Genomic DNA, 18,696 nt, shown 5'->3' with positions numbered 1-18,696 from the left:
AAAAAAGTATCTCCTCATATTACTTATTAGAAGTAAGGGACAAAATTAGTAAATCTACAGTGGAGATAGCAGACAACATCTTGCTAAGGTCATCAAAATAAACAGCACAAAAGAAACGACAGATGGGCAACATGTGCCTCTGATATGATACCCTGGAAAGTAAACATGACTTATAAGTAGTCTGGCAAAGAATGCATAACCTGTGTCTAATCATGGGGAAACACCACACAAACTCATAATTGAGGAACATTCTGGGTGAGGTGGTATGCAACACGTATTACTTAAAAACCACCACTGTCATGATAAAAGAAAGGTTGAGGGATGTATTCAGATTAAGGGAAACTAAAAAGATAGGACAACTAAATGCAGTATGTGGCCCTGGAAGGGAAAAGAAATGCTAAAAGGCATTATTGGGTCAGCTAAAAACACTGAAATACAGATTAAAATAGAGAAAGGTACTGTGTTAATATTAAATTTACTGAAGTTTATTATGGTTATGTAAGAGAATATTTCTGTTTTCAGGAAATATACATTGAAGTATAGAGGGGGGAAGGGCCATGATATACACAACTTACACTCAAATAGTTTCAAAATTAAAATGTCATATAGAAAGAGGCAGAAAGAAATAGCAAGAGAGGATAAGCATGCCAGCATATACACACACAGAGCAAATGGGACAAAGTGCTAACAGAAGATGAATCCAGTTAGAAGGTATAGACCAACATTCACGTAAATCTTCTCTAAGTTTACAAAACTCTTTCCAAATAAAATTGAAAAAAAATATATATATAGGTCTTCTGAACAAGATGATTTAAATTCATGTTGTGATATATCCCTTCTACTTTACACATACAGCAATAATAGAAAAAAATATAAGAGACAACCCAAAAAAATACAGTCAGGTTAAAAACTAAGATAAACATCTCTATAAACCAGAAAAAGACCAGAAATACAAAGTGGTGTACAATGCCGAAGGTGGGCTCGGCAAGCAGACACTGTCAGCTGACAGTCCTGCTCCTGTGGGGCAACGGGAACACAACCTTCAAAGAGAAAGGAGGTCACTCACCTCTTTATTTGTAAGGCACTTAATAGTTTGACAGTTTCTGGAAGAAGAAAGTTCACTAGTTTCTGCTTCCCGGGTCAAGAAAAGGAGTTTCTGACCCATTAAGTCCAAGCATTCCAAAACACTGTAAAGAAGTTGAAGAGATCAAATTAAGAACCACCATTTTCCCTAACCTCAGAGTTATTTCTCTACACTTGTACTGTCAAATAAGGGAGCCACTAGCAACATGTGGCTATTTTACTTAAAATTAATTAGTATTAAATAAATTTACAATTCAGTTCCTCAATTGCATTAATCACATGTACTGTACTGTGTGGACCTTACTGGACAGCAGAGATATACAACAATTCCATCACTGTAGAAATCATATTGGACAGTAGTGCTCTATATTTAAGGGAAGGAAGGATAAACAAAAATTCTCAATGTTTAGGTTATACTCTAAGGATATGATACATTTATTATGGTGTGGTGACAAACTCCTTCTGAACCTGTTTTTCGTTTTCCTCTAACCTGGGCAATACCTCAAGGCTATCGGTGATTGTTGAAATCAAAATACCCACAAGTCTATCATCTCCCCTAATGCTACTTAGTTCATTTCAATATCTTTTTTTTTTTTTTTTTGTTTTTTGTTTTTTGGTGAGACAGTTATTTTAATAGCAGTCACAAGATTTAGAAAATAATAATAATAGATGCTATTTAGGGTAGAAGGTGGTATTTTTCCCTCCATGGTTTTTGTGATGGAAGAATTTCTGTTACTCATACTATTGGTAAACATTTTTCAATAGACTTAACAAACAAAAAACTCCAAGTTTTGTATGTCAGAAACCATATACTCTTTGTTCTTGTTTAGATCTGAAAAATATTACCTTGTGTTTGACTGCTGAACTACTTCTGCTGTATTTCTTGGCCCTTGGCCTGCTGCTAGCAATTCTTGGTGACTAGCTAGTGCCTCCAGATTTAGTTCTGCAATCTTTAAGAAAATAAAGTAGTAAAAACCATCTAATTTCCTGCAAAGCATTTGAGGTTTAAAAAAACAAAACAGCAAAACAAAAAAACAAAACAAAAAAACAAAACAAACAAAAAAAAAACATCCAAGAAAAACCCATTCAAGTGGTGTTCTTTGCTTCTGCAGACAGTGGCTTTGTCATTGCCACAGACCCAGGCTGGCTTCAATAGTTACCAGATTGTTTCTGGCTGCTTAGCCAAGAATGGCAATCTGTTACCAGCTGTTGGTGTTGTTATATGAATACAGAAAAGGGCCAAGTAGGGCTAAGTAAAAAGGGATGGCAATTTTGACTCATCACTGACCCCATGGAGTCAGTCATTTAAAATTTACTTCTTTATGAACATGCAACTTTTGCAAATGATAAAAGAATGGCTTTTACAGCAACATCAAAAAAGACCTTTTATTGGTTTAATACAAAATCAGTTTATTATTCTTCCATAAAGAGGGGAGACCACTTGGGAGTTGTGATGTAGAGAGTGAGATACAAACTATTATTTATATGTCCAATAAGATATTTTAGAATGTCTTTCTACCACCGTGACACAAAATACTATTCTGGATGTTCATGGCTCTAAATGGACTACAATTTATTTCATAGTGCAGTCATGATAGAACATATGCAATGGGACAATCTAATAGGTTAGAATGTATTGTAATAAGGCCTGTCAGAAACTGTGTCTTCTTCAATGTCTCCCTTATGTGCTGTTCTAACTTAGCACCCACTGAATTGCTACTGAAAAAATCGTAAGCTCCTCTCACCCCAAAGGAACAAAAGCCTATGTCGATTTTTTAATTATTACAATTATCAACATACAACGATCAACACCACATTATGGTGCTTAATATATTCAAGACACTATATTAACAGCTTTATAAAAGATATTTCATTTACCACCAACAACAAACTAGAGAAATGTGTTCCCATTTTACAGGTGTAGAAACTAAAGTTGTTCAAAGAAACTGACCCAATTGCAGGGCTTGAACTTACAACCCTGAGATCAAGACCTGAGCTGACATCAAGAGTCGGACACTTAACAGACTGAGCCACTGAGGTGCCCGTTAAGATTTTATTTTTATGTAATATCTACACTCAACATGGGGCTCAAACTCACAACCCTGAGATCAAGAGTCATGTGCTCTACTGAATGAGCCAGCCAGGGGCCTCTATCCTATATTTAAAAACAGATTAAGTCCAACTTCAGAGACCACATACTTATCTACTACATTATGCTAGTAATATAGGCCTTAATTCTGAATGCTCAGCTTGAATTACACTCCTATCTTTGTAAAGAAAGGTAACAACAGGGGATGGCAGTCTGTGACTATCTGTTCTAGTCCCATAATTTTAAGAAAAGTAAACACACAGGTCAAAGATACTAACCTTCCTTGGGCCATACTTAAGGAAATACCGAGCCAATTCAAGGGTTGTTCTAGCATCTTCTGTGGCATCATGACCAAGCCTATGTGGACACTGTATATCCTTCCTGGAAAGTCAAGATAAAATTGACATACCTGGGACCATTTTTTAACGACAGGTTCTTTCAGCTACCTCAAATATTCTGGTTATATGTAAAATTTCAGCAATCTGATAATCAGATTTCATCATAACAATCAAGATTCCTTTATTCCTAAGTGCCATGAGAGTACCAGGAGTGAGAGGACTGACGATATACAACAATCAGAAATGGCTCTGTTTACAGCAAGCATATTATCTGGACATTAGGCTACCCAATAAAATCTCTGACCATGCCCCAGCCAACCCCTTGTCTCATTTTTTTGATGTAACCATTTTTTAAAGTTAACTTTCAGAAATGTTTTATTTGCATGCAAGTGTCTATATGTATTTATAGGTCCATACATCTTTTCTGATTCATTTTTAAAAACCTTTAAAAAGTATATATATTTGTGTCTATAGATACATCTAAATCTAATCTATATCATATTGATATCTGGGGATATACAGATCTTGTTCTGCATCTCCATTTTATCCTCAGTAATATCTTAAGAGTTTTTCTTACTAGCACATATATAGATTCATCACGTTCTCTTAACAATAATGAAGTATTCAATAATACAGATAAATGTAATTTATTTAACCAGTACTACAGAATATTTGCAGGGTTTTTGGCTATTTTAAACCATACTATAATGAACATCTTTGTACACATGTGCTTGTACATTTAATATAGGAACATTATGTTTTCAAATTCTGATTAACTTTTCTGCCCCTCCCTGTCCCGATCTATCCATTAAACCTCAGCTGTGAATGTAAACCCCTTTTTGTATTCCCACGATTTTTCCATTTGTTAGTCATACTTCTCTGGAATTAGCATCCCAGGATTCATAAGAAATGAAAGGAATAATGTCTACAGACTAAGAAGAAGAGCAGAGATCCTCAATTTTGCCATTTGCATTAAATAAGATAGTATATGTTAACTTATATGTGACTTATCAGGACAATATTATAAGATGCAAACAACCTACCCCAAAATAGCTTTGGCTAAGAACTTTAGCTTAAATCTTCCGCCCTGCTCTCTGACATAAAGCAATGATGTATCAATAACATATGGATGTATCATCTGAGGAGGAAAGAGAATAGAATGAGTAGCATCCTATGCTAAAGTAAAAAACAACTGGGCTGGGGGACAGAAGAACCCAAGACTTTAGATTTGAGATGAGTGGAACAGGCATATAAACTGGAAAAACTAAGTTCTAAATCAGATACTCACTTTTAGCGCTCTGAGATCCAAGCCTAATGAATGGCCCACTAACACAGCATCAGGAGGAAGCAGTGCTTTTAACTGTCTCTGTACATCTTTGAGTTTGGTTGTCACTGGGTTAAGAATCTTCTTTGTAATTCCTGAAAAGCTTTCAATGAAAAAAGAGAAATGGACAGGTCAGGATATTAATAAGGTTTCCTCCTTGAAAAGTCATTTCAAAAAGAGGATTTTTAAAAATTAATATGTGCTAACTGTAAAAAGGCTGAAAATACAAATAAACAAAGAGGAAACTTAAAATGACCAATAATCTTACCACCCAGAGATCACTTTTTACATTTTAGTAAATATCCTTTCATACTTTTGATACATATATTCATGTATATATTTCATTTATAAAAATTCAATCATAATGCATATTACTTTATAACATGATTTTATCATTTACTATACATCATTAACAAGTTTTCACATCAATTAACCTATTTTAACACATCCTTTTAAATGGTCACAGAGTATTCCATTATATGGATTTCACATATTTTAATCAATCCTCTACTATCATATGTTCCCATATATTTGAAATACTGTGACAAACAAACTTATACATACATCTTTGCCACAAATGACTGATGATACTAATTATCATGCCTCCTAATAGGACAATCTTTATCACTATCATGGCCTCTCTGTGCCTAAGTAAGCATCAATTTATAGATGCAACTTCAATGGGCAAAAAAGAGTAATGCTTTACTAGCTTTTTTTGCCTAATCATGATAAAATGTATATTCTAAAATTGCATGATAATCCTTAAAAAGGCAGACAAAAATTTTTGAGCTTCAAATTTCTTAGTTTTGTATTGGTTTTCAAGGTCAAGGCAGCTTAAGCTCTAAAAGCCTTTGATAAATAATGATTTGCAGGTTTTTCACATGAGGTCTTATTAGACAGCAAAGTTCCAGCTGTTTGGCAGTTGCTAGATCATGATTACAACCAGAGACTCTAGACAAGGAAAATATTGTGCTTCCTTAAGGTCACAGGAAGATTAGAGAGCAAGAAGGGTTAAGAGCTATATACAGACATTGTGCAATTTCAGTATTAAAATTTACACCTGTGGTACCCCAGCTTTGTCTTTCATAATATAGATGTAGATAATACCTAACTAAACAGAAACTACAAACTATTCGTGTTTTCACATTCCACTCTAGTCTGCCAGTTCAAGGGAGAGCAGAAGGCAAGGTGAAAAATACCTGGTAAGGTAGTCCAGAACCTTGTTGTCAGGTTTAACAAGTTCATCCATAACACAGCAGCCTCCTTCAGCAACCAGTGAGATGCGTGTTAGCTCCCTCCCCTTGGATGTGAGGCACTGAAAGACCAGGCCAGAGTCAGACTGCTGAACGGTGGAAGCTCTTGCTTCCTCTCATTATTCAGACTACATCAACTGCTGTCGACTATAACCTACTGGGGACCCAACGACAATGGCACAGCCTTTTGCTAACTAGAGAATCCAGAATGAATGAAATTAAAGCTGGGCAGACTGCTGAACCTTTCATCTAAGGTAACCGATTCAGTTTAATTGCTCTGAAAAGGATGTGCTCAAGGAAGATGGATGGAAATAATACATCAGCCATCATTTTACCATTTATTGAGTGTTTTACATTCCAGTATTAGCTGAGTACCACTAGTAATTTAAAAAAAAATTTCCTAACGTTTATGTATTTTTGAGAGAGACACAGAGCGCAACCGGGGGAGGGGCAGACAGAGAGGGAGACATAGAATCCGAAGCAGGCTCCAGGCTCTGAGCTGTCAGCACAAAGCCTGATGTGGGGCTCGAACCTACAAACTATGAGATCATGACTGAGCTGAAGACAGACACTCAACTGACTGAGCCACCCAGGGGCCCCTGGATAGCACTAGTAATTTTAATTAGCATGCTCTATTATCATCTCATGCAATACTAAGCATTCTATACATACCACCTCATAATAACCCAATGAGGTACCTCTGTTATTATCCCCACTTCAAAGAGAAGCTGAGACTGAGAGAGGTTAGGGATTTGTCCAAGCTGACAAAGCCATTAACAGGCAAGGCCAGCATATACACACCCTGATATGAGACTCTAAAATTTTAGCTCTTGGCCACTTTGTTCAGAAATGAGAGACTGTTACCTGAGTACTAAGTGAGAGAGGATGCCCTGTCTTTGAAAGGAGACTTACTAATTAGACAAAGTGAAACACAAAGGGAGCTTGAGACAAATCCTACTTCTGATCTTAAATGTGTAACACTAAGCCAAACCAGTGGTAGCTGAGGCAATCCTTAGGGGAACAAAATACTTGTTCAAAAGACAGAAGGAGTAAACTTCTGGTAATGTATAGAGATCTGGTTAAACATAACAACTAGTTAGAAAACTTAAGTGATATTTATTCTTCATCCTGGAGCATATATCTAAGTTTTCTAAAATGTGAGTAAAAGTGCCTACTTTCAATTATTTAAACTGAATACTGGAATGAAATGGACTGATTCACTGGTACATTAGACTCAAGAAATCATCTTCTACTCTAGTTTGTAACACTCCAGTTGAAACATCAAAAGTAGTACTTACCATTTCACAGTTAAGTCCAAAGAGAGGACTGTTGTCTGTTATAGAACCATGACATTTGGTAGGTACAAAGTTTTCACAGTCCGGAAAACCTAGAAGGAAAAGAAATAAAATATTTGCCTTTAAAACTAGAGATGGTAAACATCACTCAGATTCATTCACCCAGGGAAAACTGAAATACTGTATTTGCTGGGCACCTTCTCTATGTTTACACTCGAAATATAAAAAGAGACAACGTCTGTCCTCTAGTCTTTCTCCATCCACTAATTTTTTTATATTCTGGGGAAATACAGGCTGCTGTTATAGGGGATACTAGGGCCTAGACTTCTTGGCAATTATCAAATAACAATTTTTCCTTCTTATGAGAACAGAGATTTTAACTAAAATTTGGCTAAATCCAAAGTCAATGGACATTTTCATGTTAGGCATTGAGGGAGGATAAACAAAGTATGCAATAATTGCATGTGGCATCTTTCTTTCCTAAATAAAGAAAAAGTAACAATAAGATTCCACCATACTAGAGATCTAAAAGGATTTTACTGTAGGCAGAGTGACATTCATCATGTGCACCCACGGACCGAACTCTACCCTTGAGACTTCTCTGAGATGCCTGCATTTTTCTGGAATCATAGAGTGAAAATTCTCTACAGAGGCCCAGAGCTATAGGCTTAAGGCACCCACTCCATCGTGTACCCTAACCAGGTGTCAATAACCAGGCATGTTCAGCTAAGAGGCCCCAAAGTGTTTGAACCAACAAAGATTCCTACCTTCAGACAGAGGCTAAAAAAATAAAAATACCTAGATCTTGTATGACAAGAAACAGGAGTCTGAGAGACTCTGACTAGTTTCTGTATCATGGTACCTTAAAATTTCCAACTAGTTACAATTAAAATAATTAAATATGATCTAGACCAGAAAAGAGAAGCATCCCCAAATTTGGGAGACTTTATACTTGCTGCCCAGATATTATCTATTTTATTAGTAGCAATAATAACAAAAAATAACTTCTTAAAAGCATCATGTGCCAGGCACCATGCTAAGCACTTTTCTGTACATTAACTCATTTAATCCCCATGGCAATCCATGATATGTGAACTATTAACTCCATTTTATAGATAGCATATGAAAAGCTGTTCAATATCATCAGCCATCAGAGAAATATAAATCAAAATCACGAGATACTGCTTTACACCACTATAATGGATATAATCAAAAAGACAGAGTAACAACTGTTGGTATGGATGTGCAGGAACTAAAACCTTTATTTTTTATTAAATGTTTTTTAATGTTTATTTATTTTTCAGAGAGAGACAGAGTGCAACTGGGGGAGGGGCACAGAGAGAGGAAGGCACAGAATCTGAAGCTGGCTCCAAGCTCTGAGCTGTTAGCACAGAGCTCGACATGGGGCTCAAACTCCAGGGCCGCGAGATCATGACTTAAGCCGTAGTTGGATGCTTAATTTACTGAGCCATCCAGACACCCTGAAACTGGAACCTTTATACATTGCTGAAGGGAACGTAAAATAGTGCAGCTGCTTTGGAAAACAACCTCAGAGTTCTTCAAAAGGTTAAACAGAGTTACCATATGACCCAGAAATTCTACTCCTAGGTATATACTCTCCTAAAATGAAAACATTATGTCCACACAAAAACTTGTACTGAATGTTCATAGCAGCATTATTCCTAAGAGCCAAAAAGTGGAAAGAACCCAAATGTCCATCAACTAATGAATGGATAACATGTTGTATATCCATATATAGAATATCATTTGAATGAAAATAAATGAAGGTGGCAGAGGGCAGCTACACTTAATGAGAACAGCATAATTACAGAGCTGCCTAATCACTATGTTCTACACCTCAAACTAATGTAACATTGTGTGTCAACTATACTTCAACAAAAAGAATAAAATTATTGCTGGTTAAATCTTTTAATTTTTTGTTTTGAGAGACAGAGAGAAAGCATGCGCACATGCACACAAGTGGGTAGCAGCAGAGGGAGAGAAAGAGAATCTCAAGCAGGCTCCACACCCAGCACAGAGCCCGACTCAGGGCTTGATTTCATGACTGTGAGATCCTGACCTGAGCCAAAATCAAGAGTCAGACACTTAACCAACTGAGCCACCCAAGCACCCTTGCTTCTTAAATCTTAAAAAAATGAAAGTATAAGTGTTATAATAAGTAGGATAAACTACAAGATATGGATGGTACCATGCATATTATTTGAAAACTAAATAATATATATGAACATGTATGTGTGTATGTGTATATATTTTACATATATATACGTGTGTATAAATATACATACACATATATGTACATATACACATATATACATATACAATTTTAATATTTATGTAATCTCTACACTCAATGGGTTGAAATCACAACCTTGTGATCAAGAATCTCATGCTCGGGGCACCTGGGTAGCTCAGTCAGTTAAGCGTTCAACTCTTGATTTCGGCTCAGGTCATGATCTCACAGTTCATGGGATTGAGCCCTGCATCAGGCTCTATGCTGACAGTGTGGAGCCTGCTTGGGAGTCTCTCTCTTCCTCCCTCCCTCTCTGCCCCTTCCCTGCTTGCACATGCATGCACCTGCTCTATCTCAATATAAATAAATATATGTTAAAAAAAAAAAAAAAAAGAAAAAAAGAGTCACATGCTCTTCCACCTGAGCCAGCCAGGCACCCCCCAAAACTAAATTATATTTAATCTTACTAAAATTAAATTTAAAAATAAAAAGAAATTAAAAAAAAGAAGAGGAAATGGAAGTACTGATACAAGCTACAATGTGGGTGAACCTGAAAACTAAGTGAAAGAAGCCAGTTACAAAAGACCACATATTGTTCAATTTCATTTATAGGAGATATCCACAATCAATAAATGTATAGACAGAAAGTAGTGAAGGCCTAGGAGCTAAGGTAGTGTTGTGTGAAAAATAATAGTGCAGGGTTTCTTTTGGGGTGATGAAAGTATCCTAAAATTGATTGTGGTGATGGTTGTAAAACTGTGCAAATATACTAAACTATTGAATGGTATCTTACATGGGTGAACTGTATGGTAGTTTAACTCTATATCTAAATAGAGCTGTTTTTGTTTTTTTTTTTAATTTTTTTTTTAACATTTATTCATTTTTGAAAGGCAGAGAGAGACAGAGCACGAATGGGGGAGGGGCAGAGAGAGAGGGAGACACAGAAACAGAAGCTGGCTCCAGGCTCCGAGCTATCGGCACAGAGCCTGATACGGGGCTTGAACTCACGAACCGTGAGATCATGACCTGAGCCGAAGTTGGACACTTAACCGACTGAGCCACACAGACGCCCCGAGCTGTTTTTGTTTTTAAAGGAAACTTAACATCACTGCTATGATTAAGAGGTAACAAAATAAAATTAAAGCGTTTTTCATAAACTCCTGTTACATAACTGACCAAGGCTCTGAGCCCAGATCTTCACTGACGAAAATGAAAATGGGGTATGGTGGAGTGGGAGGAGAATTAGAAGTATCAAAGAAGTGTTAAAAACATATTGACTTATTTTTAATATACTAAGAAGGAATGAAAGAAAAATGAAAAAGGAGTAACTTTCTCACAGAATATTTCAATGATATTTAAGGTCATGTTTATGTACTGCACATCCTATACTCTAGGAAACACTGTACTTAAAGTGTTTCCTTATTAATAGAAGATGGACTAAGTCATTTGGAAAGCAGCCAAAAAACCGGAACTTTCAACAGTAGTATTTAAAAAAAATTTTTTTTTTTAACGTTTATTTATTTTTGAGACAGAGAAAGACAGAGCATGAATGGGGGAGGGTCAGAGAGAGGGAGACACAGAATGTGAAACAGGCTCCAGGCTCTGAGCTGTCAGCACAGAGCCCAACGCAGGGCTTGAACTCACTGACCGTGAGATCATGACCTGAGCCGAAGTCGGCCGCTTAACCGACTGAGCCACCCAGGCGCCCCTCAACAGTAGTATTTTTAAATAAACTACTAAATATTTTTACATTGTTACCAACATCAGATTAAGTCTAAACCAACCTTGTAATGGAAAATGAAATGTTTTCATTTCCTCCTTTGTGAGAAGGCATCTGGTTAAGCCCACTTTCTTAGAGCCATATTTTTGAATAATAGGGTCATTCTGCAGGCTGATGCTGACTTTTGAACTGGAAGAAGGTAAAGACCCTGAAAAAAAATAAAAGGACAAATACACATTGTCAGAATATGTGTTTAAGAGACCTCAGAGGACATATTTCTTAACCTTATGTAGGGTAAGCATAGTGAAGATCAAAAGATGTATTAAGACCCAGCTTCAACTCAAAGGAGCTTGTACTGATATAGTTATAGGAAAACAAAGAGAATGTAAGTCTGAAATGAATTATAATAATAAAAGCTATAAAAATGAAAGGAAGAATACACTGGTTGGGGTGGTCAGAGATGGTTCAACAGAGGAAAAGATTAGCTGAGTCTTGATGAAAAGGCAGAATTCAGATAGTTGGTGTATTACACCTGTCCATCACAGTGCTTGCCACTCCTAACAGCGCATTCTACCTAAATCTACTCCACTCCTAGCCACTTACTCAAGCATCAGCCTGTTCTTTAAGCAAGAGTAGTCACTGACTGGACTGAGAGTGGGAACCTGGCTTTAGAGTGACATATCTACAAGCAGACCAGCAACTTGATATTCCTTGTCAAGACATGTTCAAAAGGGATAATGGTAACTGGCTAAGCTGATCAGAATGCTTGCTTCCAGAATCAAACCAGGAAATACAGAGAATTGACCAGTTATGAGAAAACAGAAAGCAGAGAAGATAGATGCCTTGAAAGGGCACCTGGTTTCCTGGTGGCTTTCTAGTTTAAATGCATCCTTTAAATAGGACAGTAGTGTAGGAAACAGTTGAGAGGAATATAAAAATGAATTGTAGAGCAGTGCAAATGCCTGGCACAAGAGATTGGGCTTTAGTCCATAATTCAGTACGTAATGGAGAGTAACAGCAAATCCCTAAGATGGGAAATGGCACAACCATAACTTTAAGAAAGATCAACCTCAAAGATATGGGGAAAATGGAGAAGAGAGAGAAATGAGAAATGAGTCATGCAGACTGAGTATAAGGAGCCAAAAGAAAAGTAGTTCTAAAATTCAGGGCTGTTACCTTAGAAAAAAACGGTACCAACAGAAAAGGCGATTTGAAGATGGGAACCTGTAATTTAAGGATGAGAAAAATGTTTTTACCTATTTCATGATTGAGGGAACTGGGAAATATCCAAGTAGCAACATCCAGCAGGTGGTTGAAAATGCAAGCCTAGAATCTCGGACATCAGACCCAGAGATAAAGATACAGGAGTTATCAAAAGAAGAGTAATAGGTCAATTGGGAAGATAAATATTTTGAAGGAAAGACTGAATTGAAGGACGATCACAGTGCTACAGGCTATGCTTTGGGACTTTGATATTTAGGATGGGAAGCAAATGAAATCCTTTAAAGAACAAAGAACTAACCATAACTCTCTAACTTCTTACAGCCTACAGAATAAAATCCAAAGTCCTTAGCATAACACTTACAACCTGCAGGACAAAGCTTTAACCTACCTCTCTGTCTTGTCTCTCACCACTACTTCCTCTTATTCCAACTCATCATCCTCCAGTTATCCCCAACAATTATATTCTTCAGCCACATCAAATCTCTTTTGCCTGATTATTTCTTTTGCAATACTAAGTCTTTACATGACCTTTGAATCTAATAATGACTACTCCATGATTACTTAAAAAAATTTTTTTAAGATTTCTCATATTTTAAAAAAATTTATCTATTTTGAGGGGGGGAGAGGGAGGGGGGGGAGAGGGAGGAAGGGAGGGAGGGAGGGAGAGAGAGAAAGAGAGAGAGAGAGAGAGGGCACACGCTCTGAGAGAAAGTGCGAGCATGAGCAGGGGAGGGGCAAAGAGCAAGGGAGAGAATCCCAAACAGGCTCCATACTATTGGCACAGAGCCCAAGAAGGGGCTCAATCTCACAAAACTATGAAATCATGACCTGAGCTGAAACCAAAAGTTGGATGCTTAACTCAATGAGCCACCCAGAAGCCCCACTCAAAGAGGTTTAAAATACAGTGGAGATCAAATCAAACACAGCTGCAGGTCAGATACAGGCATCTATTGGAAGGAGAGGGGAACAATGGAAAGGAAGGAAGCAGAGGTCTTTGAGACAGAGGATAATAGGAAACACAGTCCTAGAGGAGATAGAAAGGAGCCATGGCAACTCCTCACCACCTTTTCATGTCAGCTCAGTATAACTATTCAATTATTATTGCTGAACACACACAAAAAAAGTATCACTGATTAATACTTACCTAGGTCCAATGAATTCTAGCAAGTTCTGTTCTATTCCATCATCTACTTCCTTCCCCTCACAAAAACAGAAGGTTAACTACAACTTACTCATGGACACAACCCATATGTTTGAAAACTACTGCCATCATGGATATTTCTCTTTCAATTAGCTAGCATCTAAACCTCCTGCCTATTCCCCACTCTGAGTAGTTTTTTTTTTAATTTTTTATTTTTTTACATCTATTTATTTTTGATAGGGACAGAGCACAAGTGGGGGAGGGGCAGAGAGAGAAGGAGACACAGAATCCGAAGGAGGCTCCAGGCTCCGAGCTGTCAGCACAGAGCCCGATGTGGGCTCGAACTCACAAACCACGAGATCATGACCTGAGCCCAAGTCAGACGCTTAACCGACTGAGCCACCCAGGCGCCCCCCACTCTGAATAGTATTAATGGGTGTTCCTTACATTAGTCAAAGGCAAGATCTTCATTCCCATCTGTATACTCATGGCTACAAAGACCCACTGATAGTTTAAAAATTATTCACAGTAATCTGTAAGAGTCAAATGTTATTGATATCCAGGGACAGCCTTCACTTATCTCACCTAACCAAATGGTTTCTGAGGCATGAATGCTACCTATGGTTCCTGCTGTCTAATCTCCCTAAGTACTGATCCATGTTCTCCTTAAAAAAATTGTTTTTCTGTTTAGTTAGAATTGATCTTTGTTGTTTGCAAGAATAAACTTGATTGACAAACCTACTTATAAGCATAGCCTTAATATCTTTTATTTTTTTTTAATACATTTAAATTTTTTTACAGTTTGAGAGAGAGAGAGAGAGAGAGAGAGAGAGAGAGAGACAGTATGAGCTGGGGAGGGGAAAAGAAAGGAGGAGAGAGAGACTCCCAAACAGACTCTGCACCACCACTGCAGAGCCAAACGGGGCTCAAACTGGCAAACCGTAATATCAGGTCACTGAGCCAAAACCAACAGTCAGATGCTTAACCGACTTAGCCACCAAGGTGCCCCTCCATAATATCTTTTAGAATGAGCAAATCATCAAACCAGAGTCACAGCCATACCTTCTACAATCTTGGATAGATCCCCAGTTGTTTGTTTCTTTTGCAGTCCAATGATATCAGCTAGAAAATTAGATGATGGAGGAGGCAAGCGGAATTTCTGAAAATACATTAACAAGTTTTCATAAAAATGCTTGAAAGCAGTTAAGATAATGTCAAAGACTTGCACTTTACTTAATTCTATGTCTAGCAATGTATTTATTTATTTAGGCATGCACTTTTTAAAAAATTTTTTTAATGTTTATTTCAAGACAGTGTGCACTTGCACAAGCAGAGGAGGGGAAGGGGCAGAGACAGAGGGAGAGAGAGGATCCCAAGCAGGTTCCACGCTGTCAGCACAGAGCCCGAAGCAGGGCTCCATCCCACAGATGGTGAGATCATGACCTGAGCTGAAATCAAGAGTCGGGACACTCAAACAACTGAGCCACCCAGGCGCCCCCACTCAGTGCTATGAAAGGTCTAGACCTTAACTATTTGTATTGCAAAATGAGAAGTTTCCTTAATGTGTAAAAGTGACTAGGTAATTAAAAAAAAAAGTGACAAAGGAAGTAAGACCACATTCATCCCATTCCACAAATTTTCTTTGCTTCTCTGATTACAGAGGAAAGTCCCCTATATTTTTCAAAGCACTTCTATCTATTATGTTAATGGACAGCTTGCCAGGTAGGAAAGATGACACCGCCAGGCTTAGAGTTTGAGGGCTCCAACCTTAGGCTCACTTGGGCTGAAATTCCAGCTCCGTCACTTACTAGTTATAACCTGAGCAAGTCACTCACAGTGTCCTTATTTATAGAAGACACCTGTACCTCTCACAGAACTACTGTGAGAATTAAAGATAATGCATGCAGAATGACTGATGTAGGTCCTAACACATATGTAGTGTTCAATAAATGAAAATAAAAGAGAAAATAGAGGCTCAAGGATTTAAATTAGTACTCACCAAGTCCAATCCCTCAGGGTAAATGGATGAAACAGTTCAATAAAGAATAGAGGTGGCTATGGGAAAATGGAGAGCACATGCCTCTTCTAGAGGTAACAGCTGCTATTCAGCTGCACATACTATTCTAAGGATGTCCAATCTTGTGATATTGTCAAGAGGCCAAAAAACATAAGACTTTACATAAACTGTATAATTTTTGAAAATATCGTAACCCAAATAAAATAGGATAATATCAACCTGGGGACTACATATAGATTGTAATCTGGTAATAAATGTCTTGCCTAGATCATCAAAGAAAATCGGAGACAAACCTAATCTCAACATGAGATCTCTTTTTTGCTTTCTACAACCTCTACTGTTTCTTTTATCAGGTTGCCAAAGAGCATAGTTTGAGAGACGTGCACTAATCTCTGGATAAGAGGACTCAATTCAGGCCTTAATACAAAGTTTTCTTAACTTACATGTGTGAATGCCTTTCGGAGAAATCCAAACTCCATATAGAACCTATAAAAGTGGAGCTGGCTCATTCCCTGCAGTACAAAAACCACCACGTTGTTCAGCTGGTTTTGGTGAAAAAGCTGGCACCAACTGCTGAAAAATCAAACCAAAACAGCTAAAAGTGATACCATCAAGTCAGTTCAGACGTACAAAAGGAAAGTGTGGAAAAAAAGCAGCAAGCAACAGTTAATGGAGCTTATCATCACTTACTGACTGCCTGGTAAAGAACAGCTTTTAATGCACAGAATTCAAATAAAGATCTCATGAGATAATTATTTATTGCATTCAAATCCAAAATCCTATTAAGATTTGCTTTAAATTGGAAATAAGGTAATTTTACAAAGGCATATCCTCAAGATCCCAAGCTGCTCTGCAGTCCTTCCTAAGCAAGTAATCACATGACTGACCTCAAGAAAGCCAGTTTTAGATAAATTGACAGACTAACGGCAATATGTGTTAATGCAGAAGATGGCTTTTGAGGTATCTAGCCAATCTCTCTCAGATAGATTTCTGAAAAACTTTGAAAAGTTTTGAAACAATTTGTATTGGTATATATAAAAAGCAATTTTCATTAGATATTTAACAATGGCAGTGAAGATATCAGAAAAAAATCTCTTTCACCCTTCACATAAAGGGAACAAAAAAGATTGGGATTCTTAACATTTAATCATATTATTTCAATTGGGTCTCCACTGGGGGTTATAAACCAAAATACCTATAGTGGTGCTGGGGAAGGTCATTGAAAAGACATGACTGCAGCTGACCTGTGAGCTGCTCCAAGGACACAGCCTTGAGATAGTGATGTGGTGTTGAAAACACCAGCATGGTGTATGTGACTGAATCCAGTTAAGGCCTGTATGTACACTTTTAGGATTTGGCAGGTAGGTGTAGGGATCTATTTGTTTTGCTCCTACCCAAGACCAGCTTTGTATATGCAAGTTCCCTTTGCTTATTATTAAAACTGCCACTTACCAACCTGAAATGGCCTGCCTCATTCTTTAGTCTCTCCCTGCCCTCCAAGTAAGGGGAACTGGTCTCAGTTTTCACCCAGAAAGTTCCAAAGAAGGTTGCAAACCAATAAGCAGCCAGACAGATAATGCAAAAAAGAGAAGCAGGTCAGGTAGGACACTAAAGAGTACATGCCCCTATTCAGATTTGACAAATTGTTGCCATTTGGGAATACAGGGACAGCTGCCAGATCTTAAGAGTTTTTTGAATAAAGTATCTGGATTTTAATAAAGGAATTCCCAAATTAAATATTGGCAACTAGTATAAGAAAAATTTAGGATATTCTGTATGGCAAATAAACAATGTAAATTAAGAGTATATGGCCCTGTAGACACTAGTTTGAAACCTCGGGTCATTTAAGTTCATCTCATACCTGGGTTTAGAAACATTGGAGTTGCCCAGAACTGCATACTTCAGCAATTCACATAACTGTTCATGTGTTACTTCACAGTTTTCAGCAAATAAAATGGTAGATAAGCGGGCTTTCTGAAAAGATAAATCAGGGCATAACAAATGACTATTGGGAATAACAATAAAGCAAAGCAAATTATTAAAACATTCTAGTTTCTGATTACGTTAGCATATATGCAAATGAGGGGTCTAATTGAAAATGAAGGTCTAAAACAACAGCCTATGATAGGACATTATTAATACAGTGTTTAAGAAACATTGATACAGAACCTTAATTATAGATACTTGGTTACATACTAGAGATAGTAGGATGAATAAAACAAGATTCATGCTCTCATGTTCATTTTACTGAAGTAAAAGAAATGCAAAAATAGGTGATTCCAATGCAATGTGGGTAAGTGCTATTATAAAGTATAGGAGTAAAAAAGGCTAACTGCCTTGGGGGTTAGAGAGTTTGGGGGATAGCTTCATGGAGATGAGAATACTGGGGCTGAGTCTTGGAAATAATTTGTCAGCCAGACAGGAGGGAACATTGTGTCTAAACATGTAGTTTTATTTGGCTGGAGCCAAGATGGTATGATGCAGAGCAGAGGAGATTTGAGAGTATACAGAAGAGGGAGCCAGATCATAGAAGTTCAATGTGGTCTACGGTAAAGAGTCTGACATTATTCTGGGGAAACAAGGAGTTCACTGAAGCTTCTCCCTCCTGAAATAGCTATGCACTTATATTTGGTTATTAAAGCAATTCATGCTTGTGAAAAGTCAGATAACTGAGAAAGGTAAATAAAGACAATAGGTAAAAGAAAATAAAAGTCATCTGTACTTACAGAAGTCAGAGATAATTACCACTCTCATTTTGGTTTGGGAGGCAGCAGAGTAGACTGGTTAGGAGCTTAAGTCCCAGACTCCTCTACTACTTAAGTTCAAATACCAAGCTCTACTATGTAGGACAAGTACCTTAACCTAAGACTCAGTTTCTTCATCTACAGAGTAATTATAATTCCACCTCATGAGATTTTGGGAAGACCAACGAGGTAGTGCAAATGCAATATAGTAAGACTG

The 18,696-nt window shown here is 37.4% G+C and overlaps 1 protein-coding gene across 4 annotated transcripts in view; it reads right to left on the bottom strand.

Annotated features, from left to right (window-relative positions):
• The window catches only part of REXO5 (RNA exonuclease 5), a 37,840-nt gene that overhangs the window by 16,580 nt on the left and 2,564 nt on the right, over positions 1–18,696 (bottom strand). For 3 of the 4 annotated variants that reach the window (XM_049638381.1, XM_049638382.1, XM_049638384.1), the window contains 11 exons: positions 17,597–17,709; positions 16,179–16,308; positions 14,781–14,877; positions 11,418–11,561; positions 7,386–7,474; positions 6,034–6,149; positions 4,799–4,937; positions 4,554–4,648; positions 3,451–3,553; positions 1,930–2,033; positions 1,067–1,187 (listed from right to left, as the gene is read on the bottom strand). In XM_049638381.1, coding sequence (XP_049494338.1) covers positions 1,067–1,187; positions 1,930–2,033; positions 3,451–3,553; positions 4,554–4,648; positions 4,799–4,937; positions 6,034–6,149; positions 7,386–7,474; positions 11,418–11,561; positions 14,781–14,877; positions 16,179–16,308; positions 17,597–17,709 — 1,251 coding nt within the window. The remainder of the gene's footprint in view (positions 1–1,066; positions 1,188–1,929; positions 2,034–3,450; positions 3,554–4,553; positions 4,649–4,798; positions 4,938–6,033; positions 6,150–7,385; positions 7,475–11,417; positions 11,562–14,780; positions 14,878–16,178; positions 16,309–17,596; positions 17,710–18,696) is intronic. The other variant, XM_049638383.1, reaches the window with a different exon arrangement.

The sequence above is a fragment of the Panthera uncia genome, chromosome E3, assembly GCF_023721935.1.
Source record: "Panthera uncia isolate 11264 chromosome E3, Puncia_PCG_1.0, whole genome shotgun sequence".
NCBI classification, from domain to species: Eukaryota; Metazoa; Chordata; class Mammalia; order Carnivora; family Felidae; genus Panthera; species Panthera uncia.
This window is presented reverse-complemented; position numbering and strand designations above follow the sequence as displayed.